General features: G+C 43.4%; 1 protein-coding gene across 2 annotated transcripts in view; it reads left to right on the forward strand.

The window, feature by feature from the left end:
- STAB2 (stabilin 2) overlaps window positions 1-27,755 on the forward strand; it is a 168,207-nt gene that overhangs the window by 93,976 nt on the left and 46,476 nt on the right. For both annotated transcript variants that reach the window (XR_002515968.2, XM_017946151.3), the window contains exons 31-44: window positions 1,658-1,735; window positions 4,437-4,535; window positions 4,624-4,731; window positions 7,947-8,078; window positions 11,235-11,363; window positions 12,625-12,681; window positions 13,708-13,803; window positions 14,863-15,058; window positions 16,511-16,606; window positions 19,642-19,687; window positions 20,531-20,607; window positions 21,813-21,938; window positions 23,962-24,035; window positions 25,876-25,947. Coding sequence is in view for 1 of the 2 variants with exons in the window: in XM_017946151.3 (XP_017801640.2) it covers window positions 1,658-1,735; window positions 4,437-4,535; window positions 4,624-4,731; window positions 7,947-8,078; window positions 11,235-11,363; window positions 12,625-12,681; window positions 13,708-13,803; window positions 14,863-15,058; window positions 16,511-16,606; window positions 19,642-19,687; window positions 20,531-20,607; window positions 21,813-21,938; window positions 23,962-24,035; window positions 25,876-25,947 (1,386 nt within the window). In the remaining variant the exon portion in view is untranslated. The remainder of the gene's footprint in view (window positions 1-1,657; window positions 1,736-4,436; window positions 4,536-4,623; window positions 4,732-7,946; window positions 8,079-11,234; window positions 11,364-12,624; window positions 12,682-13,707; window positions 13,804-14,862; window positions 15,059-16,510; window positions 16,607-19,641; window positions 19,688-20,530; window positions 20,608-21,812; window positions 21,939-23,961; window positions 24,036-25,875; window positions 25,948-27,755) is intronic.

The raw sequence follows: 27,755 nt of genomic DNA on the forward strand, positions 1-27,755 counted from the left end.
GGGCAGTGCCCAAGGAAGAGCCCAGCCCCAGAGAAGTTTATCATGTGGCACTTTCTACAGTATGTCAGAGACTCAGATTCAGAATTCTGTGAGGGAGTCTGGCCGCCCTGCTGCACGGGCGGTGTTTCAGAGCTCTTTCTGTAAATTGCACAAGATGAGAATGAAGATTCCACTGCAAAGTGAGAACTGCTACATCCATGAACCATGGGCCACAGTCAAAGATGTTTGAGAATTATCGCCCTAAAACATTTCTACCCTCCCACTCATCAGTGTGAGCACTGTGAAAAAGATCTATGCCTAGTAATACCTACATATATGTGGCTCATCAGATATTTTCTTTTAGAAAGCAGAAAACAGTGGTCTGTAGCTTTTTAATATGTTATAATTCTGGTGACATTGAAGTTATTTTCCATCAGGTTTTTAATTAAAATTGTATATATTTGAAGTGTACGATATGATGTTTTGATATACAAAAGCATTGTAAGGTGATTCCTACAGTCATGCTAATTTATTGGTGTTTTAAATCATTGATTCTCTTAGCAAGCATTAATTAATACCCATCTGGGCAGGCATATCCCAGGCCCTCCAGATTCAGAGGTAAATCAATCAAGGCCCCTGACCTAGAGGGGCTAACCATTAAAGACACATTTGTAATGAGTAAATTCCTATGTCCTACATAAATATCTCCTGCCAGGAGGGTTTTCTTCAGGTCCTCTGCAGATGTGACTTGGGAGTTGCTCAGGGTGAGACAAGACCAGGATTCCCAGCAGGGATTTCAACCGAGGAGAAAAGGGGAGGAAACCAGAAAGAGTAGAGCCCAGTTGGTGTTGATTGGTGGCTGGCTGGGTCTGGGTCGGTGGGTGGGTTGTGTTTTACTTTGCCCCATTCCTTATGCAATTCATAGTCTTCAAAAGTAGTTGGATTCTGATCAGGAAAGTCAATTACTATCTGTATTAGTTTGCCAACTCTACCATAACAAAGTAGCACAGACTGGGAGGCTTAAACAACTCACATTTATTTTCTCACAGTTCTGGAGGCCAGAAGTCCAAGATCCAGGATTGGTTCCTTCTAAGGCTGTGAGGGAAGGGGCTGTCTTTGGCCTCTCTTCTTGGGTTGTAGATGGCATCTTCATGTTCACATCTCTGTCTCTGAGTGTAGCTGTCTCTGTACAAATTCCTGCTGCTTGTGAGCACACCAGTCAGATTGAATTAGGGCCCACCCTAAGGACCTCACTTTAACTTGATCATCTCTGTGAAGACCCTGTCTGTAAATAAGGTCACCATCTGAGGTACTAGGGGTTAGGACTTCAGCATACAGATTGTGGGGGCAGGGAGGACACAGCTCAACCCACAACTCTGTGTCTAGGGTCAAACCACTGGGTAACTTTAACGAGCCTCAGACGGCACTTTTGTAAATGAAATAGCATAGAGTAGAATAGACTAGATGATCAGAGTACCTCCCACATAGGAGAAGGTACTCTCTCTCTCTCTCAGAAAGAGACCTATGGGACAACGAGTTAAAGGTATTTCTTACTGTGGGTCATGGCCTGAAAGTATGAAGGTCACTGCTGCTCAAAAAGCAGAAACCCCAGAGATCATCTCAACCCCAGGGTGTGCTCTATAAAGACTCACCTTCCCACTGTGGTTTGCATTTACAGAATATCACAATTGAGGGGGCCTCCATTGTCGATGGGGACAATGCAGCCACAAACGGAGTGATCCACATCATCAACAAGGTACAAGATGCCATTCTCCTGTGCATGCAGCATCTCTTTTTGCTTGGCTATTTATCTTCCTATACAGCAATTTTTTTTTTTTTTTTTTTTTTTTTTAAGAAAATAGAAAAATCCTTAGCCTTATATGAAAGTAACTGGTACTGTGCCTCATAACTGTTATTTTAAAACCATTTAGAGACTCTATTGATTCAATGAGACTCAGTTTCCATTTACCCAACCTGTATTCTGCAACGGGCCCTTTATCAAGTGTGGTCACACATATTATCTTTCTTGTTTATGGAAACATCTCAAAAGACACTTGAGGCCAGGTGCTGTGGCTCATGCCTATAATCCTAGCATGTTGGGAGACTGAGATAGGAGGATTGCTTGAGCCCAGGAGTTCAAGACCAGTCTGGGCAACAAAATGAGATCCTCTCTCTACCATTAAAAGAAAAAAAAAGGGAGTGTGCACCTGTGTGGTCCCAGCTACTAGGGAGGCTGAGGTGGGAGGATCACTTGAGCCCAGGAGGTCAAGACTGCAATGAGCTGTGTTCAAGCCACTGCACTCCAGCCTGGGCAACAGAGTGAGACTCTTTCTTAAAAAAAAAAAGGCACTTGAGCTTAAGCCCCCTGGCACCGTGAAGTCTGTACAACCAGATGGGACATAACCAAGAGCTGGAGGAGAGGCATGTGATTACATATCACTTTTCCACTCTCCTATTTGTATTATTGCATCCTAAAAAGATGAGGTAGGGAAGGCCCTAGGGAAAAAATGGAAAAGAATATAAAAAGCATGGTGACATTTTTATTTTCTTCTACCCAGTTAAACAAAGGTATGACATAGGAAAAAAAGAATATTGAGAAATGGGGTTGTAAGCTACCCTGCAACTTTCAGTTACCATATTAGGATCTTCATTTAAAATGAAAGTTGCAAGTTGGAATTTAGGATACATTGGGAATTTTTGTAAGGTGGAAGATCAGGAAAAAAAAAAAAATTGTGTTTTAATTAAAATTTTTGTCAGCCGGGCATGGTGGCTCACGCCTGTAATCCCAGCACTTTGAGAGGCCAAGGCGGGCAGATCACAAGGTCAAGAGATTGAGACCATCCTGGCCAACATGGTGAAGCCCCGTCTCTACTTAAAAAAAAAAAAAAAAAAAAAAAAAGTACAAGATGGCTGTTAATTGATTCAGTTATCTGCGTAGCCTCTGGGCTACAGGCGCTCCCTAAGGATCTCCTTCTCTGTCAGTTGGCATCCAGGGCATCTTTGTCAGGGCCACCGTTGTGCCCTGCATAAAGGTGCCTGGCCAGAGTGGAGGGTATAGCTAAATCCCAGCCCATTTCACTCCCCATGCTGTGCACCCCTGTTTGGGGTTGCAAACTCCTAGGGAAAGGAGTATCTTTTTCTTGATTTTCAGTGGCCCTTATCATTGCCTGTTGTTATGTGACATAGACATAGAACCATCAAGTTCTATCAGGCCTTCTCCTCATAGCTCTTGAATCTGCCAAATCCCATCTAATCACCTTAAGCCCCTCCTCCCCCTTCAGCTCCAACAACACAGAAATGTATCTGTCTTCCTCCAACACAGGGGTTAGTACAATGTTTCTGGAAAAAGCCAGATAGCAATTATTAGGCTTTGCAGGTCACATGGTCTCTGTCATAGCTGTTCAGCTCTGCCGTGGTAGTGCAAAGACAGACTTAGACAATATGTAAACAAATTTGCATAGTCGTATTCCAATTAAATTTTATTTTTAAATACAAGCGGCAGGCTGGATTGGACTTTCTACTATAATATGCTGTGAGCTCATTTAGGGCAGAATCCAGGCGTCAGTCACACTTATGTACCCACTGCCTGGCCTGTAGTAGGCAAGCAAATGTTGGAAAAAGACCGATTAGAGTAGAACAACATTCCAGTGTTGAATTCTTCAATCTGACAAAGTTCTAGGTAGAATGCAAAGGTGAAAACAGTGATCATGGCCAGAAGGTTAATTATGCAGAGCTTGCAAACTCAAATGCCCGGATAGATCAGATGGATAACAAAATGAGTAAGGGGAATGTCCCAAGTAGAAGACATTAGGGAGTGGTGGAGCCTATAATGAAAGTGGCTGCTGCTACTCTCTGCAGCTGTGTGTCTGCAGAAATGCAGACTGATGTTTTTTTTTAAAAAAAAAAAAGTCAGCAATCTAAATTTGTATGTAAAAATGCCCTATTATTACACAGCACAAGCCAAACAAAACATTTTTACAAGCCAGATTCAGGCTACCGGGTTGCAGTAGATTTGAGAACTTCAGGGAGAATAAATGAAGAATCTAAAGAATAAACACAAGAAAAACAACCAAAGAAGGATGGATTAGATATTAGCTGCAACTTGCTGCACTTCAGTTCAATTTGGTCTCAGATCTTCTCTGACAAGGTAGATTAATGCAAGCTGGAATTAATTGCTTAGGAGAAGCTGAAAGTCTTTTGTGCAAGACGAACTTTTCTCTAATCAAGGAGGTTTAAGGGTAAGGCATAGAACTGAATGAATAACATCTCCAGCTCTCCTCCAGCCTTGTCATGCTGTATCCTGGAATATTTTTATTCTGTGGGTAATCTTCAAAAGGTTGTCAATGTCAATCCATTTAACTGCCTAAAGAGGTTAATGGCATTAGCCTCTCATATGTATCAAAAAGCAGTAGGTCCACCAAAACATGCTGACAGGATTCTGGGGTTTCTTTTTTCAGGTGCTGGTCCCACGAAGACGTCTAACTGGCTCCTTACCAAACCTGCTCATGCGGCTGGAACAGATGCCTGACTATTCCATCTTCCGGGGCTACATCATTGCAAGTACCACATTCTTTGCCTGACTGCCATGCTTAGGTTACCCAAGAACAGGAATCCCTTACGCGCTCTTGTCTCTTTCCATCGCAGCACTATAATCTGGCGAATGCAATTGAGGCTGCCGATGCCTACACAGTGTTTGCTCCGAACAACGATGCCATCGAGAATTACATCAGGGAGAAGAAAGTCCTGTCTCTAGTAGGTGTCAAGAACTATAACTAGGAAAATTATTTTGTGAAAATTCAAACACTCAATGTTTGCAATTCATCAGTTGTGTGCCATTTCACTCCTTCATCCTTGTCCATAGCCATATACTTGATGTAGACTCGTGCAGAGACTCTCTCTCATACACAAACATCCCCCAGGTCAGAGCTGCTGGATGCTACACACATGCCCCTGGAATTGCACACTTGAGCCTGTATACACAAGGATGCAGGTGTGGTGCATTGAGGGTGTGGTGTTGCCGTGTGTATGTAAATATGAACAAAGGCAGCCCAAGCCCACAGGTGCTTGGCCTGTTTAGGAACTATCTATAGAATCGTCACTCTGGTTCTAGCCCGAGTGATAAAAGCACATGGAGAAACCACATGGTTTATCCAGAGCAGTGGTGGGAGACAAGACTGGGCTGAGGGGCGGCTTCTCAGGGCTTTCAGTACCACCCCCATCTTATTAACATCATCAGCCCCTAAATATAAATATGGAAGTGAAAACTGTGTGCTTGCTATGCAAATCCAGCTTCAAACATGTCCTCTCATGTGTGGTAGGGGTGGAGTGGCCCTGGGCCCTTCCTGTATAAAAATTCTGGAGTCACTACTGAATATCAGATAAATTATTATCAGCTTATGGAAGTCTTAAATACCTGGAGAGGCCATTTGGACTTAGTCCTGTAAGAAACAGGATCCACACAAGAGTTTTAAGTCAGATCGTGGCATGATTGAAGCTTTTGAATTAATTCACAAAATCCTTTGACAAACTTTGACTGTTTACCCCTAGATGTTAGGAATCAGGGAAGATAGAGAAGGGGAGGAGAGGAGGAAGAAAGAGATAATCCACCCTTCTAGGTCCCTGCTGCTGACATTTTAGCCACTGGGACCAGGGAAGGGCCAGGGACAGGGGGAGGAGAAGGGTGATCATGAGGATTCTTTCAGCTTCTTGGGACACCTGCATGCTTGTACCTGTGAGCTCAAGTGCGTAATTCCAGGGGTATACGTGAAACACACAGCAGCTCTGCTACGGGGGAGGATTGTATATGGGAGAGTCTCTGCATGAGGCTGTATTAAGTATGTGGATATGGATGAGAAGGTTTTGATGGAAAAGTGAAATGACACATGATTGATGGACTGAAAACAGTGTTTGAATTTTCAGAAAATAGGGACTTTTCTTATTTAATAAGGAAATAAGGGAGGCTGCTGTTCTTCCTCACCACCTCCTAAATTCTCCCTATCCTTTCATCATGGCCAGTCCCACCTCCTCAGGGAAGCTGGCCCTGGCCACCCGAGGTGTAGCTGCTCTCTCCTGCCTATGAATTCATGCCATGTGTAGCCCCTTTCAGCATTTATTATATATCCCCAATAGGATGAACTGTCGCCTCAAGGAAGCAAGTCTTAGCTCTTCAACTAGATTATAAACCCTGAAGGCAGGGAGAGTGTCCTGAACTCCTGTAACAGGCACGTTGAACTCCTGGGATGGAATTGGAAATCATCTACCTTGTCTTTTCCCTGCCCTCTAGCCCAACCCATTTCTTTCAACCTCTTCAGTGAGAAATATTCTTTTTCTGCCCCAGAATGACACTTCAGACAGTCCCATAGCCTCTCTGCCTTCCCAAAAAGTCCTATAATCACTTTGGTGACAAACGTACGTTAAGTCACAAACTCAGTCTCAGCTAAGTAAAAATAAAGAATCCAATTCCTTACAATAATTAACAGTTTTAATTGGATTTAAAATTAGTTCTTTTCCCTCCCTGCTCCACAGCAGAGCTTTGTGCAGAAAAGGTCTTGGTTCTTGAATCAGTCAGGGTCCACAGGAGATGGAAAACATACCAATTACATAAACAGAATTTGATAGAATGAATTGTTTCTTGGATATAAAGTTGTATAAATGAAAGGTTAAAGCAAGAGAGAAATATCACAGTGGTAACAATCACAGGATTCACTTATGACCCCTAAAGCTAGGAGAACAGTGGGAGGAGGTTGGAATTACTGAAATGTATAAACCTAGAGACCTCTGAGAAGGGGTCACTACTGAGCTGGTGCTGGTGTCTTTGATCTTGGATGAGTGGGGAGGGTCTCTGTGGGTTCGAGACCCAGACCTCCAGGAGCAGGCATTGCCTGACTGGTGTCTTATGAGTGGAGAGGGCAGGATTAAGCTGGCTCTGCGAGTGACAGGAAACTGCCAACCAGATTCAGGTGCCACTGCAGGGAAGAGAAGTGAGGCTGGGTGATGCCAATAGGAACAGAGAGAGAACAGGAAGGAGTGAGTCCCTCTTTCCCCCTCCAGTCCTCCGACTGTCTAGAGCTTCTCATTGGCAGACCTTAATAGGGAGCCCCTTGCAAAGGAGAAATGTGGGGGACAGCCTCAGCCCCAGCCTCATCAAGCAGAGTGTAGGAGGTGGATTTGGAGCTGACAGGCAATCACTTAGGAACCTTCTCTCCTTCCCCACAGAATGCTTCTCTTCCCTTTCTGATCTCATTAAAGTCCATTTTGGTTTCACTAGGTTTGAAGTAGAGGGGTAAGAAAGGTATTGGTGGTTGGGAAGAGACATCAAGAGAGTAAGAAGGTTAAGAGGGATGGAAGAGGAAAGGAAGGACCCTAAAACCACAGAGCCTACCCCTAGCTGTGCCCCTGGGGAGCCTGCCCATCCGGGCTGCCATCGGCGCTCTCAGACACTCCCCACATCTGAACCACAGCAAACACCCACATTCTTGTCCCAAGCCAACTATGCAAGTGCAAATCTGTCCCACGCAGCAACAACTCTCCTCACTCCACCAAGGGGCAGCTCACCAGCAGTCCCTGCCTGGGTCAGACCCCATCCAACGGGCCACCCTGTTTCCAGGAGACACAATTCAAGGTCCTTAAAGCATCCTAGTGAAGCTCCTCTCATGCCCCAGAAGTGAAAGGCAGGCTGGGGTGTGGGGACTCTGTCTTCTCAGCAGTTCTGCCCAAAGAATTATCACCTTTAAAATCTACCCCCAGCTCTCATATCTTCAGTCTGGGTTTTGGAATCCTCTAATGAGTTCTTGACTGTCCTATCTGGAAAATTTGCAAGTTCTCTGAAGCCATCTGTTTCACAACTCACTTTCATATTGAATCTCGACGGTGTCTTGATGCCTCTGTCAAAACTTCCACTTGGACATGGGAGAAGTTGGGTAACTATCAAGCTGATCTCTTGACTTTCAATTCTGTGTGTGATCTAGGAAGAGGACGTCCTCCGGTATCACGTGGTCCTGGAGGAGAAACTCCTGAAGAATGACCTGCACAATGGCATGCATCGCAAGACCATGCTGGGTTTCTCCTATTTCCTTGGCTTCTTTCGCCACAACAACCAGGTGCGATCCTTTTATGTAAAACCCCAGCAATGCCATCAAGAATTACATCAGGGAGAGTATGAGGAATGAATGTCTTGGCTCCTGTCATCCTTCATCACTTCTGTATTAGTCTGTTTTCACACTGCTGATAAAGACATAGCCAAGACTGGAAAGAAAAAGAGGTTTAACAGACTCACAGTTCCACGTGGCTGGGGAGGCCTCACAATCATAATGGAAGGCAAGGAGGCACAAGTCACATCTTTCATGGATGGCAGCAGGCAAAAAGACAGCTTGTACAGGAAACTCCCCCTTATGAAACCATCAGATCTTATTCACTATCACAAGAACAGCATGAGAAAGACCTGCCCCCCATGATTAAATTATCTCCCACCAGGTCCCTCCCACAACATGTAGGAATTCAAGATGAGATTTGGGTGTGGACACAGTCAAACCATATCAACTTCCATATTGGAATCATCTCACCAGTGCTTCCTAAGCCTTACCAACACAAGACAGTTGTCTGTGTTTCACCATAAAGTAAAGCCTAAACCAGGCTGTCAAGCTCCCACTCTCCTGCCCAGTTGCCAGCCTTCAGATGATCAGTGCAGCCTTACAAATTGTGGCATTGAATCTCTGCAGTCATAGGCGTCCTTCAGCGCTGGTACAACAAACCCAGCAGATGGTCCCCAAGCAGTGTCTAGGATGGAAGGGAACCTGGGAGATCAACCTAACTCCCAGGAAGTGGTGTGGGCTCCAGGGCATAAGGAGCCCTGTGACATACACAGGAGCCAGCAGCCAAGTGTATTAACATTATTATCAATGTATAACCATAGAGATAGGTTGCAGTCCTAGGACTAACTGACCACCACACTGGTATTCCAGTGTTGAGCTCACATGATACCTAAATATTTAAACATGTTTACAATTCATAGAAAAGAATTCATGAGGCTAAATATTTAATATATTTCAATTATAAAATTCTCATATACTTCAAAGATCAAGTAAAAAGATCAGTTTGAAAATTCAGTAAGAAACTCATAATTCTAATGTAAATTCTCACAAGAAAAAACGAGACACTAAACAGTATATTGAAATGAAGGTTTAATCACAGGACTTTTTAAGCAATAATATTTGAACCTTTCTAAAAAGTATAATTTTAAAAACAATTTCTTCAGTGATGTCATTACTGAATAACAAGTAAATTTTCAGGTAAAATGGTTTTTATCTGCTTAGGGGGAAAAAGTCTTTCAGTTCTTCATTGATTAAAGAGTAATCTAACTTCAAATATTTTTCTCAGACTTCTACAGATAAGTCTACCTACTGTGCAGTAACTTGGAAGAGGCCCTTTTAAATATACTTTTTATTTTTCCAGGATTGATAATTATGGTATTGATAGAGAACTTTCATTTTTGCTTCTGTATGTATTTGTCACCTTTCATCATGTAGAGATTAATGTCCAATGAAGGTAACTGAATCAATTTTAGAGCTGCAGTGTTCATTTTCCATGTGTGCAGAAATTCTTTTATCTAGAGAAAGAATTATTCATACAATAGAGGCTTTGATTGATAGTAATTTACTTTCTCTTATGACAATGGAAGTGTAAAGAAATGCTTTCTAAATGAGTAGACACCGTCAAGTCAAAATTTTAATATGAGCCATAATTCTCTGGATATACCTCAGAATGGAAATAATTTGGACCTTTTTAAATGCCAAATCAACAGTGTTACAATATCAAATGTTCTTCTATTTTTGGTATTTAAAAATAGCTCAACATCTTTGAATTCTGGAAATTTATTACAATCGCCATTTGAGATGAAGTCAGGTTTCGTCTTAATTTTCCCAATGTACACAGACTGTGGAACACCTCTGTGGAGTTCAGCCAGGCTTATCCCAACAGCCACATGGAAGCTCATTTGACTGCAAGTAAATCGTAAGGGACTTTAACATTCAGTGGAAGTTCGAATTAAGCACTTAGGGTCATTTTAGTATTGCTGCAACATGGATTTCTGGGATCATAATATATGAATTTATGAATTTTAAACCATTATTGGATCCTAACTTGAGTTTTCCCACTCCCAGCTTCAGCCCTGCTACACACACACACACACCACTTCAATTTTTCAAAGAATGATTTGCTTCCAGTTATATATGTGTTATATTAATGAATCCATGGCTTCATTTGTTTTTCATTGATTACTCATTAAAGTGTTCTTCCCTTAAAAAAAAATCAGAGGCCGGGCGCGGTGGCTCAAGCCTATAATCCCAGCACTTTGGGAGGCCGAGACGGGTGGATCACGAGGTCAGGAGATCGAGACCATCCTGGCTAACACGGTGAAACCCCGTCTCTACTAAAAAATACAAAAAACTAGCCGGGCGAGGTGGCGGGCGCCTGTAGTCCCAGCTACTCGGGAGGCTGAGGCAGGAGAATGGTAAACCGAGGCCGGGCTTGCAGTGAGCTGGTCCGACCCTGCACTAGCCTGGGCTGACATGTAGGACGCCGTCTCAAAAAAAAAAAATCAGAACAAATTACAACTCAAAGTTGAATTTGATTTAGATACAGATTTCTAATGCCTTGGATGCTTATGGACACACTAAACAAGGACAGATGTAAACATACCCTTTTAAAAAATTATTTTTATTCTTGTATAACCATCATTAGCCTTTCTGAGGGTTGTTTGCACATTAACCATGAAGTGGAAACGTACTGAAAGGAACAGTTGCATTCTTCGATTCTTGGTTATGCAAGGCGCTACCACCTCCTGAACCACTGGTCTACAGCACAACTGAGCATGTCTGTAGAGCCGCCTTGCCAGTGGGCACTAACATCACGATTGTGGGTGGCATTTTTCAAACACACATAAGTCAATTAATTTGCATGATGGAAGATACCTTAGAAATTATGTACAACAACTTCTTCCTTTTACAAAAGAGAAAATTAAAGTTCAGATAAGGAAAGCAATTGGCCTAAGGTCACACAGCTAGATGGCACCAGGACTGTTATTCAGACCTCCCCTCCTAGGTCAGAGCTCTTTCCAATACAGGTGGACTATTATAATATCTCCAGGTGAACATTGTACTATCTCCTAGGCTATTGTCCTGTTGCTAACCTCCAGTTCCTATCTTTCCCATATCTCTTCAAATGTCGTAAAAAGTGACATTTAACCCTGTTGTTCACAGCTCTATGTAAATGAGGCTCCAATAAACTACACCAATGTAGCCACTGATAAGGGAGTGATCCATGGCTTGGGAAAAGTTCTGGAAATTCAGAAGAACAGATGTGATAATAATGACACTACTATCATACGAGTAAGTTCTATGGGCCAGGGCCGATGATGAAACTAAAGAATATTGGCTTGTTTTTTATAATTTTTGGAGCATATGGCTTTTCTATTGAGGTGTATCAGTTCAGTCCATAAACCACTGAGTGAGCACCTTTGATATGCCAAGGAGCATACCAGGCTGTGATTCTACAAAGATACATAATATATGACCCCTGCCCTCAGTGGGCCTGTGCAAGAGGTTGTACCTTGTGTGCCTGGGAAAGGCTGCCAGGTGTGTGGGGGGATGGTAGGGGGATGGTGTGCTGTGTTGGGCAGGATTCTGGACTGTGGCTTTTTTCAAAGGGAATTTGTGCCATATCTAGCACAGGCACAGGATAGGAACCATGGTGCACCTATGGCAGTTATGGGCCAAGCCTGCTGTACCAGAAGAGAAAATAAAATGAATGATTTCAGTGTATTATGGAATCATGATAATGGAGGCTTTTCACGCCAATTCGTGGGGCTATGTAGGACTTTTCAACAATAATTATAACCACTGACATTGATTGGACACTTGTTATATGCCAGGCACTGCTCTAAACATTTTACATGCATTAACCTGTCTAATCCTCACAACACCCTACCAAGTCAGTACTATTACTATCCCCATTTTACAGATGGGAAAAATGAGCCAGAGAGGTTAATACGTGCAGGTTCATACACTAGCAAGTGGCAGAGAAGGGCTTTAGGTGTAGGCAGCCTGGCTCAGAGGTGGAACTCTGAACAACCACCTTATCCTCTCTGGTAGGCGTAAGGTTCAGAACTAGACACGCTGACCACATCCTGTTTTAGGAACAGATTGAGCTTGAGGGTTTCTGTCATTGTGAACTTTTACTCTTTGTTTTGTAATAGCATGCATTATCTCTGTGGGGCATCTCCACGCTGAAGCCCTCATCTGAGCCATGTGCTCCAAAGCGGGGCACTGGGTACAGTACCTTTTAGTTTCTGAATCTGGCCCGATTCACTTAATAGTTGGTTTTTAATAAAAGTTATTGTTAAAAGAATTTGGACTTAGATAAGGTCACACTTTAAAGAGTTAGCAGAGTCAGAAGAGTATTGTGGAGAAAAGGGATGCAAATGTGCAAGACCCAAAGGAATTGAAGTGTTTGTCTCAAAGAACCTTAAAAAGGCTGACCAGATAACCTTCCTTGATTTTTAATTCAAAAACCTTCCGTTCCAAGTTCTGGACGTGCAGCTTCATTTTGCACTAAAGTTAATTGCATTGATTGCTTTTGTGTTTTACCAAGGGAAGATGTAGGACATGCTCCTCAGAGCTGATCTGCCCATTCGGAACTAAACCTCTAGTAAGTATTTTGTCTGTTTTGATAAAATAGTTTCCAGATCCAAGGAGTCTCAGTTAGAAAATGAACCTCAAGATTATGTGATTTTCCACTTCCCTCATTCCTTCACTTAATTTGAATTACATTTTACCTCATTATATTATATGCGTCTTTGTAAAATCCTACATCTATTTTTTTGGACCAAGGCAAAATTTAATAAACATAAATGGGTTCATATGAATCAACCGACAGGACAGAAAGACATTTTTTATGTTCTATGTCTTTCATATCCCAGTAGCCAGTTGAGGACAGCAGCAAGAAATCTTATCAGAGAAGAGAGATTCCATATCCAAAACCATATCCAGCCTGGATATATTCCACCTGCCTGATTTCCTTTTATAGTCGAAGTTGCAACTACCTCAAAGAAACAGATGGCAGATATGGGGGAAGTAGACAATCCAAGTTTCTTGTTGCTATTTATTGTAAAAGATACTTCTGATTACATTACAAAGAATACTCATGTACCTTCAATAGCATAATAGTTTTTACAAAATATACAATAAATTTTAAATAAATTTATGATGAATTTTAATAATCTATAACAACCATACAGATGTTCTCATTTGAGGTTTAATTTAATCTTGTATGTTATAATCTTTGTACACAGCCGTAATCCTTTCCTGGGCCAAAGCAGAATATAAATCAATAGAAACCAAAGTTCAGTTTAATCAATGTACAGTGCTGGAAGGACATTTTTACCTGGTTTACTCTACAATTCTTGCAAACTTGAGTTGGTGTGCTAAAGAAATGTTCTTTTCGTGGAGTACTACTTTAAAGTATAATTATTGGATTTTGCCACCTGGCATTCCAGCAATCACCATTGTGTTTTTGTGTTTTCTTGCTCAAGAAGCAGTACCAACAAGCCACCACCTTCCCTTTCCATGACACTATAGTCAGAGAGACAGCAATGCATCACCCAACCACTTGCTTTCAGAGATTGGAAAACTTTTTCCTAACTTAGGAGCTGACGTAGTCACTAATATTTCACAGAGTAATGAGAAGAGGAGATGCATCTATACCTCCTATTTCATGGGAAGACGAACCCTGTTTATTGGGTGCCAGCTAAAATGTGTGAGAACTGTCATTGTGAGTACAATAATTGAATCATCCTAACTACTGCAGCACCATTGGGAAAATCCATCGTATGGTATCCTTTTCAAAATCCCTGTGCATGTACACTTTGTCATCTCTTCTTGTTACCTGCATTATCATTGTCATTCAATGTAGTAGTGATAGCAGTAAATCTCAGAACAGCCCTGTAATCCAGAAAATGGGTAAAAGCTGCCATATTCAGTTGCATGATGAAAAAAACAGAGTCTGAGAGGCTAATGGGACCACCTTCTTCTCACAACAGGGTAGCTCTGTGAGCATGCTTGTAAGCAAAAGAGACAGAGAAAGTGTCCACTCACAAAGTGAAGATAAGGTGCACATGGTCATTTAGAAAAGAGGACCCCAAGGCTAAGTACCTCTAGGGGTGCCTTTGGAATTTGCAGGAAAAGTCATGATAACTTCCTGTCCTGCTCCTTTCCCAGAGAACTAGACATAACCTCTGCCTAGCTGGGCAGAGGTAGGGTGATCTGGCCCTTAGGCTGCAGAGCATAGGGGTGGGGGAGATTTTGTGTTTTAATGCACTCAAGAATAAAGGCAAGGAAAACCCAAACAGACATCCTACAGGGCTTCCCTGAACTGCAAAAGATTGGTTTGTAAAATGCCAAAAGCCTCACCTGCAGAGGCCTCCTCACCTTGAGTAGGTAGTAGATGAAATAACATCGATGTGAAGAGGCCCAGGTCTGGGTTGGAGAAGGCCCCTTGTCCTCCCACTCTCCAGCATCACAGGCATTATTCTTTAGTTTCTTCTGCTGCCCCTCCTCCTCTCTCATTTTTCTTCATCCTCTTCTCTGACATGCCTTTTTCCTTTCCCTCTTTCCTACCTCCTCGGTGGAGCCTTTGTCCTGTTCCTAGCACCCCTAGAAATTGCCAAGCCTCACTCAGTCCCCAGAGGGTCCCGCCCCCATCCCTCACCCATTCCATGTGAGGTCAAAGAAACAGGTGCACGTTAAGTCCCCCACAGCAGGATTTCTACACTGAGGCTGGACAAAACCAGAGGATAGAAGTGCATCGTCAGGCTTTGTCCTTCTGTTTCAGATGAGAGAATGCTGTGCTGGCTTCTTTGGTCCCCAGTGCCTGCCCTGCCCAGGGAATGCCCAGAATGTCTGCTTTGGTAACGGCATCTGTTTGGATGGAGTGAATGGCACAGGTGTGTGTGAGTGTGAGGAGGGCTTCAGTGGCACAGCCTGCGAGATCTGCACCGAGGGCAAGTACGGCATCCACTGTGACCAAGGTGAGCACCCTCACCTCCACCCAAGCTCCTGGGCTGCTGAAACCAACCAGGAATGTGCGGGGAAAGAGTGATCCCACACATGCTCTCTAACTGGCCTGTCTCCCCAGGTGGGCTGGAATCCTACCTGCTACTATCACTGTGAATTATAACAGCATCTGTATTGTCATTTGCATTTGCAGTGTTCCCAAACATTTTCAGTCACTAACGTGGACCTGCCAACTCACTTCCAATTTACTCATTGACATTCCAGCCCAAATGCGTTTTTATATTTGCCTCTGCACACTAATCATCACAGCTAGACTTTCCGTTGTGGACATTGCTTGATCGTTTGAAAAACAGATTTGCACATGTTATTCATTTAATCCACACAGGAACCTTAGGTACTTGAGTATTGCTATGCCCATTTTACAGATGAGGGTATTAAGGCAAAGAGGTTGAATGACGTCCCCCAAGGCTACACCTGATGAGATGCAGAACTGAGAATTGAATGTACACCTTTCTTGACTCCAAAGGTTGCTTTTAGATCATACTGTTCTTTACCTGAGGATCACTCTATTGTTTCACCAGCAGCAAGACACATGCCTTAAGTAGTTTTTGCAAAAACGGCTATCTGTTTGAGCCAAGTCATCTGTATTCTCACATCCAGATTTCCTTGTATCCAGGAACACACAGCTGTGAGAGGGTTGACTCAGGAGGATGGGTTTCCTAACAAAGCATTATTCTACCTGATATTAAAAACCATACATTTAAATTGGCTATCACTGTTTTCTCCTCAGCTGGTCTAAGCCAGAGACAATTAATGTACAATTGAATCATTATAATTGGGCCTTATAATATTTACTTTGAATTACAGTGTTGATTTTTTCTTATGTTATTTGGAGTAATTATCTGCTTGCATTTGTGCATGAGTTCCTCAAATGGGATTTGTAGATGACCCTCATGGGGTTCAGCAAACTGCCAAAGCTGGATACATTTTTCTGGGGAAGGCATCTGTAGCTTTCATCCAGTTCTCAAAGAGACTCATCTGTGTAATTGAGGAAAAGAGTGCCACACCAGGCTTATACAAACCCAGTGTCAAATGGGCTTCCTCCTGAAGTCCATTCTTAGGGGGCAAACATGGTTCCATCCAAAGGAGCCCTGCATAACCCTGGATCCTCTGGTAACCTTGACTGAGTACACTCTCACACTGCTTGGGTCACATCTTCAGTGCTACACCGTCTCAAAACTGCGGTCTGAGCCACTTCGTTAAAGCTAGAGCTAATTCACCTGTTAACTTGCTAGATTCTGTCTCCTGCACCCCTGCCCTTCTTGTGAATCTAAGGCCCCCATTAAAGACTGATTCCTAGAAGTAGGTTGAAGAATTAAGTGCAATAAAGCAAACCTAGCAAATGACAAAATGAGTTATTGAACAGGGGTTAGAATCTGATGATTTACAGGTGTTTTTCCACTTAGCATGTTCTTGTGTCCATGGGAGATGCAACCAAGGACCCTTGGGAGATGGCTCCTGTGACTGTGATGTTGGCTGGCGAGGAGTGCATTGTGAGAATGGTAAGAGTGAGCCCTTCAGTCTTTATAATCTGCTCTAAGCTTTGCTCAGCAGCTACATTTTTCTTTCTAAAAGAGAAATGACACCTTTATTACTTCTTCTGGCAATAACCATAATTCTTTCTTGCAGCAAAAAATTTATAAAATAAAAGCAGAAAAAAGAAAATAAAATCCCTCATACCCCCAAGGCAGGAAAGCACTATTACTGATATTTTATATTAGGCTCCCAACCTTTTTCTAGGTATAATTCTTTCTTGCAGCAAAAAATTTATAAAATAAAAGCAGAAAAAAGAAAATAAAATCCCTCATACCCCCAAGGCAGGAAAGCACTATTACTGATATTTTATATTAGGCTCCCAACCTTTTTCTAGGTATAAAACATGTATGTAGGGAATCACAATCTACATACTGTCTATTAACCGACTTTTCCACTTCACGATATATATGGATATCTTTCCCTGTGATTAAAATAGAAAAATATTAATTTGTAATCTCCACAAAATGTTCCAGTATGACCATGCTACACTTTTTTGAACCAGTTTTCTGCTCTCTCAAACATTGCTACAATAACCATATTCATTTAGTCAAATTCCTAGAGATGAGATTTCTGAGTTAGGGGTTGGCAGTCTGGGGAAAGGTCTTGCTACTTACTGCCAGGTTGTCCTCCAGAGGAAATAGCAATCTATTCTCCTACCAACAGTGTCTGAGAGGCCCATTTCCTCCAACCCCACCACATCGCATTGATGGTTCTTGATGTGCTTCAGGTGAAGGCTATTAAAGAAGGGAATTTCATGCAGAAAGAAGCACCTGGAATACCACAAAGACGTGGGAAACTCAACACATTTAGGGAATCAAAAGATTGCAGAATGAGAGGACTATAAGGGCAAAGAGGAGGGTTGATGAGAAAAGGCTGGAGCAGTGGGCAGGAGCCAGGCCGTGAAAGGCTAAGGAGGTTGGACTTCTCACTGAAGTCAACAGGAAGCCATTAAAGAGTTTTCAACAAGAAAGCAATATGATCGTGTTTTGCGCTTAGGAAAAATCATTCTGACTTTGGATTGAAGAGAATGCCCCTGGAAGCAGGTATCAGAGACTCCCTCTCTTCTGGGATGGGAGCTGGGGAGGAGATCGCAAGTGCTTGCCAGCCTAGGGGGAGCTCCATGGATGTGGCATTGACAGAGGGGGTGCCTTTGCCCAAAGCTCCAGGCAATGCAAAAATCAAGGGAATGCAGTTGCCTTTTAACGGTGAGCAATAAGGGGTCAGGGAGGAAGGTTCATTGAAAAGCTGACTTGGGAAGTCTCATCCCAAGCCAAAGAAATATCCCAGAGCAGGTGTCAAATGTCAGGGTACAGAGCCAGGCTTCTGAGAGCCTGGGAGAGGGAAGCAGGAAGCAATGGGGTCACATAAACAATAGGACATTTTAGGCGAATCCCCAGAATAAATACAAGAGGCTCTCTCCTCTTCTTGCTTTCTCTACTCTGAAGAAAGACCTCACCACTCATGCACCTGGTCACACAATCTAGGAACCTCCCTCCTCAGCTTCTCTACCTCCGTGTCCCTCACTAACATACCTAACATATTCCATGCCTCCACATCTCTCAATCCATCTCTTCCTCCTGCTCCCCTCTCACCAGTAGCCTTGTAGTCTCTTTGTTTCCTGTCCTATCTTCCTCCACTCCGTACTCCACATTACTGTCAGATAGAACTTTCCAAAACATAGATCATCATTTTCACCCCAACTCCTCCCCAGGACTTGACAACTTGCTGTGGTTCTTCATTGCCTTCAAAAGAAAGTCCTAACTCCTTAGCAGGATGGACCACACAGGCTATTCACCAAAGAACACTCACCCAGTTTTCCAGGCTTATCTCCCATCCCTGTCTCCAGTGCACACTGTACACAGGAAGTTTCCAGTCTAGAAAGGGAAATAAATGTTTAGTAAAAGACAGGAAAAACTGTGGTATGGAGTACAAAACAAAGAGCCTGTAGACTACAGCAAGGAAGACAATGCCTTTGTGTGCAGACTCCTCACTCCTAAGACCATAGCAGATATCACTAATCAATCATGGCACTCTCTCCCTCTGTGACCAGCCAGGGGCATCCAACCCTTCTCAAAGTAGCACACCATGAAGGTACTACCAACTAATTGATGTTGGCTCAAATGTTTAGAGCAGGTTCCAGAGAGGAGAACATAAAACGTGATTGAAATTCCAACAGGTAGAGAATAGAGAGAAAGGGATTGTTTAGGCTCAAGGAATAAGACACAGGCACAAAATTGCCCCTATTCCAGCCCATTTGAGTCTGAATTCCCGCTGACACCGCTTTTGCAGCCCTCTGTTTCAGGACCTCCTGTATGACTTGGCCAGGACTGGTAAGATTTCTATCCCAAAAGCTCTTAACATGAGCATCCTATCCAAGAATATTCTTCCCTCATCTCTAATGATTTATTTCTGAACCTTGTCCAGTCAAGAAATAGGTAGGCATCCAAGAGCAATAACCTATGCTGTGTCCAGGAAATTTACATATTCAACAGATAATATTGTATACCTGCTGTGTGCAAAACCCTGTGATTTTCTGCACATGCAAGAAAAAATTTTATATAGTTTTGCTTGTTTATAGCACTCCATAATAAAATGATGAAAAATGAGAATAAAATTAGGAATAAACTAGAAAGAATAGCATAGGAAATACGAATAAAAGAAAATCAAAACCCAGAAGAGAGATACACATCAACACCCAGACCATAAGAGCACACGGTCACATTCCAGGGAGAATTCTGTGTTTTATTCACCCTTGCATTCTCACTGCCTAGCACAGGGCCTGGCAAACAAGACACCATCAATGTATTTGACCTTCAGATTTGGCTTTGAGCTTCGTGGCAGCCAGTATAAAAAAGGATTGGCATGGTCTCATAGTTTTGTATTGCTCACATGATGCACATCACTTACTTCCAAAGAAGTAGCTTTTCCGAGCACAAAATACTAAAAATCCTCAGATGAGATTTAGTAAGAGGGCTGAGACAGCAACTGTTCTCTTTTTCAGTGACCACAGAAGACAACTGCAATGGGATGTGCCATACCAGTGCCAAGTAGGTAGCCCCGGGCCGCCTCTGGGGACAATGCAAAGGGGATTTTTTTTCCCAGTATGGTCTACCCTAGTCTCTATCCTCGGGATTTGTTTCCTGACACCATTTCTGAGGGCTTAGAATAAATTTAAGTATGAAACTAAAAATATCTCTGATGAGGCCACTATCAAATAGCCAGATCCAGGCTTTCCAACAAGCTGCCATCTGACTTACCTGGCACATTGATGAAAGTGCCCACTGCTACCCCAGTCCAAGCCACCAGGACTCTTTCTTGGAGGATGAGGCAACCCAGTGGGCCTCAGTTTCCATAAACCTTGTTCCTGACCCACAGCAAGGCATAGCTTCATAATCCTAACTTCCAGAGAGGCTTAATGAGTTAAGTACCTAGTAGTGGATTTAGACATGAATTCAAAGTCAGCCTCTGCCATTTGTGCTACTGCATGACCTTGAGTCCAATGTTGAATCCCTCCAAAGCCTCCGAGTCTTCATTTGTAAATGGGAATAATACCGACTTGCTAGGGCTATTGGATAGTGAGTAGATGACACAAAATAATACATGAAACATGGCTCCTAGCACATCAGTGGCTCTCTAAAGCTTGGCAGCTACCCGTCTTATTCCTGAACTGATGCCTGTATCTATGCATGCTATAGTTTGCCTGATAAATGAGTACAGTTTTGGCTGCCTGTGGTGGGGTCATGCCAGAATTAGACTTCTCCCAAGCCTTAGGACCTCTGAGTGTCTCATGGGGGCAGGCACCAGGATACTGGGGGTGAAGGGCATTGTGAGTCACGTGGTGGGAGGTGGAGTCTTTTTCTGCAAACCCCGTTTGCCCTTCCTTGTTGCAGCTGCCTTCCCAACTCAGATGGTACAGCTTCATGCAAGTGTGCAGCAGGATTCCAAGGAAACGGGACCATCTGCACAGGCAAGCAAAGGAAGGAATTTGCTGGGGGCTGGCAAGGCTTGCATGGGCTATTGAAAGATTCTTGTTCCTGCAGTCTGAATGGGCCTCAGCTGCTAGTGCCAACCACTGATGGTGAATCGCATATAATAGGGCAGTTGATTGTGCCTGGGGACAGGAAACCAAATGGTCACAGCCTTGACCACAATTGGGATCACCTGGGAAGCTTTAAAAACCAGTGATTTGTGTTGAGAACCCACATAAAGAAATGATCAATGTTTCAGATGATGGATATGCTAATTACCCTGATCTATACGTTGTATGCATCACGGCATTACTATATACCCCAGAAATATGTCCAATTATGTGTCCATTAAAAAATAACTCACTGATTTGATTGGCCTAGGGTATGGCTGGGGCATCGAGGGTCTGGAGTAGACTAAAAAGAATTTGAGCCCTGGTTCTTCCTCCAACTACCCAAGTGGCCTTGGATAGGTCATTTGTAAAGTAAACTTAAAACTACCTCCCTTGCGGAGTGGTTTTGAGGTTAAGTGAGCTCTCTGTGTTCAATGGAAGAATAATGCAGCTGTTGAAAACTCAGCTCAACTTAGACTCCCCAGGTTTGAACCTAAGTACTTATCACTTACGTTACCTTGGGAAAGTTTCTTGACTGCTCTTTGCATTATTATTTTTATCTGCAAGTTGGGGATAATAAGACCTCAGTCACTGAGTTGGACAGTAACCTGAATTAATACCTGTGAAGTGCTTAGAACAGACCCAGCACGTAGCACTCAATAAATATAAGCTAATATTCTTATGGTGCCTGGTGCCAGAAAAAAAAAAATGGAAAATCTTAAGGTCATTTTTCTCTTGAGCACTGTGTCCTGGCAGGCTTTGGTCCAGATTGTGACAGCGCTGGACAATGATCATGCCAATCCACTTTCTAGACCATCTTACCCTAGGATTCTCCCAGAGGGCCAAGTAGCCCCACCTTGGTCCCCAGGTGTGTCCTGCAGTACGATGCGTACAGAATGCTAGTAAAAGCAGCTAGAAAGGGCAAATCACGAATGTTTTTCTTGCTGTTTTTGGGAATTGGCCATATTTAATCCAGTGCCTGCTCAAGTAGTTTTGCAGTATCTTCCATTTCTCAGTGACTTAAGGAAAAATACATCAATGGCTTTTCCTCTTCCCCCTCCCCTTCCCCTTCTGCTCTGTGTCATTTTCTATAGCAATCAATGCCTGTGAAATCAGCAATGGAGGTTGCTCTGCCAAGGCTGACTGTAAGAGAACCACCCCAGGAAGGCGAGTGTGCACGTGCAAAGCAGGCTACACGGGTGATGGCATTGTGTGCCTGGGTAGGTGCCCTTCCCTCTTCCACAAGCGAAACAGTGTAAGAGTCAGAGCCCTATTGAATGATTACAACATGTGTGCCCTGATTGTCGGGACACAAAACTGAGGTCATCATTCTGTTTGCCAGGGCAGGAAAGTATAAGGGCATGGGAAAGTGACCACAGGGTATGAAGGCATGTAATGTCCAAAAATTACTTTGGAAGGGTAAAAGGAGATACATTTTCCAATTAAACATCATGGCGATGACAGAACGTTTAAACTTTTATTAGTTCCTTTTTATACAAGTAGCACATGCTCACTGTAGAAAAAGAAAGCACACATGCTGGAGAAAATACTGAAGATAGTGCTCTTAGTATTGTCATTACCCCATTTTGCTATGCCTACATGTATTTGTTTAACAAAAATGGTATCTCAAGATATACAGCATTTACCATGCTTCGCAATATATCAGAGTAACTCTCCCTGAAAGCAAGTATACCTCTAACTTTAAATATCCACACACTGTTCTACTATAAAGGTATACCGTGATAAGTTATCTGAATTTAACAGTTTAATTGGAAAAAAATTGACATGGAAGAGTTACAAGAATAGCACAAAAAGGACCCACTTGTTCTTTACCCACATTCACTTATTAACATTTAGCCCTGGCTGGGCGCGGTGACTCACGCCTGTAATCCCAGCACTTTGGGAGGCCAAGGTAGGCGGATCATAAGGTCAGGAGTTCAAGACAATCCTGGCCAACATGGTGAAATCACGTCTCTACTGAATATACAAAATTAGCCAGGTGTGGTGGCACCTGGGAGGCTGAGGCAGGAGAATCGCTTGTACCCAGGAGGCAGAAGTTGCAGTGAGCCGAGATTGTGCCACTGCACTCCAGCCTTGGTGACAGAGTGAGACTCCATTTCCAAAAAAAAAAAAAAAAAACATTTAGCCCTGTTTATCATTTGCTCTCTTTGTATATATACATTTTTAAGCCATTTGAGAGTAATCTGTGTATATTGTATTCCCTTTCTTCCTAAATACTTGAGTGTATATTTCCTAAGAATAGGGATAGCCTCTTAGGTAACCATAGCACAGTTATCAACTTCAGTAAATTTTTTATTGATGTAATACTTTTGTCTAATTACCATTCATATTCTAATTTTGTCAGTTGTTTCAATAATGTCCTTTTTGACATTTTTTCCTCCAGTGCGGGATCAAGTCTAGGGCTGGATATTGTATTTCATTGTCATGTCTTTTGAGTCCCCTTTAATCTGGGAGAGTTCCTCAGCTTTGCTTTGTGTCTTATGACATAAACACATGGGAATAATATCCTCCACCTCCCCAACTTTTTTTTAGTAGCATGTCCTTTATTTGGGGTTTGCCTGGCATTTTTCATTCTTAGATTCAAGTTATACATTCAAGGGCCCCAAATGTCACACAAGTGATATTGCATCTGTCTCAGGAAGCCTTGAGCTCTCCTGCCCTTTGTGTGTGATGTTAATTTTGACCACTCGGTGAAGGGGCTGTGATATCTCCATTGTACAGCTATTTTTTTCTCCTTTGCTACTAATAAGCAGTCAGAGGAGAGACACTTTAACACCAAGCAGATATGTTGTTCCCCATCAAAATATGCTCCTAAGTTTAGCATCTTTTGATGAGTCTTCCCTGAACCAATCTATATTGTGACAGTTGCAAATGATTGTTTTTAATTCCTAAGTCTCTTCATTCATAGCACTCTTAGATTAGACTCCAAGGTTCTGTGGTTTCAAGTACTTTGCTACAAATGCTCAGATTTATTCCATGGACTGATTTAAGCCAGTAGACAATACCTCTGCTGGAACTGGCCTATCCCAGAATAGTCAATCTTAAGAAACCGTATCCAGTACCCTCCTAGTTCGGTTATTTCTGTCTCAGAATTTCCAGAAAACTGAATCATGCTTTGACACCCACTCCCCTCAGTCAGCCATCTTAGCTCATCCCTCACTCTGGCTTCGCTTGGAAACCAGACTTGATTTCCAGGCCAGATGTTGGTTTTTTGTTTTAAAGAAATCAACCCGTGTTTGGAGAACCATGGTGGCTGTGACAAGAACGCAGAGTGCACACAGACAGGACCCAACCAGGTGAGTGCCACCTCTCGCAGGCCCTTACATTTTATAGAAGGAAACTCCTAGGCCTTTAGACACAGGCCTGAGAGGAAAAGGCTGAGAATGGACCTCTGATGAACTGCAGCCGAATATGAATACTTTAGGGGAAATTCTGAAAGAATCAAGAGGTCCTTCTTTGAGAATGAGGTGAAATGGGGGAAAACCAAGGGTACCAGGACAAGAGGCTTCCCTAGTGTGGGGAGAAGTAGGTATCTGCAAATACCATGTGATTCCAGAAGCATCTAGACAACCCCCAAAAATACTCCCCTTTATTTCAGCATACTGACGCCCAGAATCCCACACTTTATCTTTGGCGTAAGGCTCTGAAGCACACGTGCCACGGCGAAGATAATACTGTGGGCACTCTAACAGTCACATGGTCCTGAGTACAGGGAGCTTGCAGCATCTGTCTGGAGGGGAGGTGGGGAAAATGAGAGTGCCCGCATCAGAGAATGGGGGTCACAGGGTGGAAAGACACAGGCAGGGAAGCTGGAGGCCTGGAGACCCAAGTTCTGCCTTCCTTAGTCTCTGCCACATGGTGAACAGGCAAAATGGCCAGGCAGGAAATCACATATATCCAAAACTGGATGACAAAGTGAAGTCACCAGTGAATGTTCTATTGACCTCGTTGAGCCATCTGGAGACCTCAGTGCCAGATCTCTCAACAGGCGGATCAAGCAAGTACCTAAAGTACCCAAAAATAAGAAAAAAAAAACTGTCTTGAACTGTGTGAGCACACATGTGCGTGTGAGTGGACACATTTAGTCATGGAGGAAATCAGAGCTGTCAATGCTGAGCTTTCTTAGACATCTTTTGAGGATTGGTAGTTTCTATTTCAAACTGCATATGAGATAGGAGACAATCTATAAACTTTTTGGTGCTTGGGACCTCTAAGGGTGCCCATCCAGTCCTAGGAGGCAGTAAAGGAGGATGTGGAATTGAACTCTGAGAACAAGACCTTGGCTGAGGAGGGACAGCTGGTGATGTCTTGGAAAAGGTTTGAGCTGATATTGGGGCCCATTGTGAAGAAAGAGGAAGAGGAACAAGGAAGAGGAACAGGGAAAACCTGCCCATGTAGCCCTGGCTGGCACCCCTGATGAGTTAAAGTGCTCAGAAACAGACATCTTCCCAGGGCCCGCCCTTGTGTGAATTAGAAAAGCTGCCCCTTGGGAGAGCACAGTGGGAGCAGGTGTCCCTTCCTTTGGGGACATCGGTGAATAGAGCGTGGGCTGGGCTTCAGCCCAGTGAACACGGAACATGAGGCCCTGTCCCCAGCTTCTTCAGACAGTGTCCCCTCCCTCAACTTGAAGCTTCCACCCAACTTCCTGGGCCAACCAATGGGTTTGGTAGATTGTCTCCACGTGCACACCTCAGTGGGCTGTAAAGGCTTCTCCTTAGCGTCTCCTAGCACTGGTACCTTTCAGCTCAGCATGGGTGCAGATGAGCAAGATAAGAGTATGAATGAGAGTGGGATATAGTTTGGCTTCCTTTCAACTGACCTTCACCAATCAAAGAAAAGAAGTGAATACCTGAAGGCAAGGGATCAAATGGGGTGAGAACATTAAAAAGAAAAAAAAGGTATTTTAGCAACAAAGATAGGATGTGCATGAGATCCCAGTGCTCAAGTGAAGTGTGCCAAGTGCTAAAATATTAAATATAAGGTGACAATTATTATAAAATAGATATTACCAACATCAAATACAGACTCTCCTAACGTTACCGTGACCATGATGGAGTTTGGGTCTGAGAGCCAGTTCATGCGGCCAGTACAGAACCCATCTGCAAAATGACCCCATGTGCTTCTGCTCCTGAACAGGCTGCCTGTAACTGTTTGCCAGCATACACTGGAGATGGAAAGGTCTGCACGCTCATCAACGTCTGCTTAACTGTGAGTATGGCTCTATGGTGGATGTCCTTGAAGCCTCAGAGCCGGGGTGCCTGCCACCCCACTTCTAGGGGATGCAGAGTTGAGAAAATATTCCTCTGGAGGCCTCATAGCTGTGTGTTGACCATGAGGTTCATTTCTCTGGCACATTCCATTGTAATGTTGGGGAGAAAGAGAAGGCACCGTCTGCTACCCCCAGCCTGCCCCTTTGGCTGCGGCATATTGAGCTAAGTCTACCCACTTGCTTATCCCCCATCCATATAGCCAACTCTTATGAAAAAGATCCCTTTCCCCCTTTCCACCAAGCATGTTTCTCACCTCCTCCAGGAAGCCCTCTTAGGTAAACCTCACAGCAACTTTCCACTCCTCCTTCTCCTAGACTTACACGTAGGAATCCACAGTGAGTGCACTCTGAGTCAACAATATAGTGTAGCATTCCAAAAGCTAGTTCTGTCATCACAGAGGCCTAGAGGACAGGCTAAGGAAGATGAAGAGTCTCTCACCCCACAACTACCCTCCATGGCCCCTATCACCCCCATTCTACATGTTAACGCTACCTTAGAACAGAGGATCCAGTTCTAGATGCTTTGCATTGAGCAGGGGTTCATATGGGAGTAGAAGCACTGTGTCTCCTATGTCCATGCACGCATCACTAATTCTCCCAGTTCTCTCTCTCTAAAGAGGAGTTGGGATGTGGGGTGGAGGCTGCCATCAACATTTCAAGGATTGTCACATAACAAAAGGGTTGTTCTTGTTCTGTGTAAGTCCAAGCAGTAGGACTAGGACCAGCGGATGGACAGTAGAAGAAAACAGATTTCTTTAAACTCAACTCAGGTCTTTAGTTAGAACTGTCCAGAGATAGAGAGTTTTGAGAAGTAATGAGCTTATTATAACTCAAGGTATTTAACTATAGGAATAAAGCAACAGATGGGTTATCAACCCAGACAGCCATTTAGATTCCTCCCAGCCCTGATCCATATGACTCTTGGATTTTCAGCTGGTTTGCTTCTTGGGACCTCAGTTTCCTTGGATGGTTGTAAATGTCCCTGGAGTTCCCTTTACCACTAACATCTGGGCTTTGACTTTCTTCCTCCAGTCTGTAGGATATTATTGACACACTTCTTGTCTCCGTTTGCATGTTGATCCTGGTAGGAGCAGGATCTTCTGATTCTCTTATAACCCTTGACTGCAGGCTGGACCCATGTTAATGCAAACCGAGTAGGAGTTTACTCAGTCATTAATCACTGAGTCTCAAACTGGGCTAGTCACCTACTGCTGCTCAGAGCCTAATTGTCCCAGGCCTGGTGCCTCCAAAGGGATGAGATAAGCCTGCTGACCCAGCATGTCACATCCGGAGCACTTTGTGTGGTCAGCTAGGCCTCTGAAGTCCTGCATCAACGTCACATTTATATCCACTGATTGCCAGGGGTCAGCCACTGTGCTTAGGGGTGCCCAGTCATTCTTTCGTTTAATTTCTCTAACAACCATATGAGGTAAGAACTGTCATTAACCCCATTTTACAGACAAAGCGACTCTAGCTGTGCCTCTTTCCCAGGACTGCTATAACAAACTGCCACAAACTGAGTGGGTGAAAACAATAGAAATGTATTTTCTCACAGTTCTGGAGGACCAAATCCAAAATTAAGGTGCCTGCAAGGATGTGCTCCCTCTGAAGGCCCCATGGGAAGGTCCTTCCTTGCCTCTTCCAGCCTCTGGTGGCTCCAGGCATTCCTGGCCTGTGGCCACATCACTCTAATCTCTGCCTCTGTCTTCACATGGCCTTCACTTCTGTATCTGTGTCTTCTCTTCCT

The sequence above is a fragment of the Papio anubis genome, chromosome 9, assembly GCF_008728515.1.
Source record: "Papio anubis isolate 15944 chromosome 9, Panubis1.0, whole genome shotgun sequence".
In the NCBI taxonomy this organism is placed as follows: Eukaryota; Metazoa; Chordata; class Mammalia; order Primates; family Cercopithecidae; genus Papio; species Papio anubis.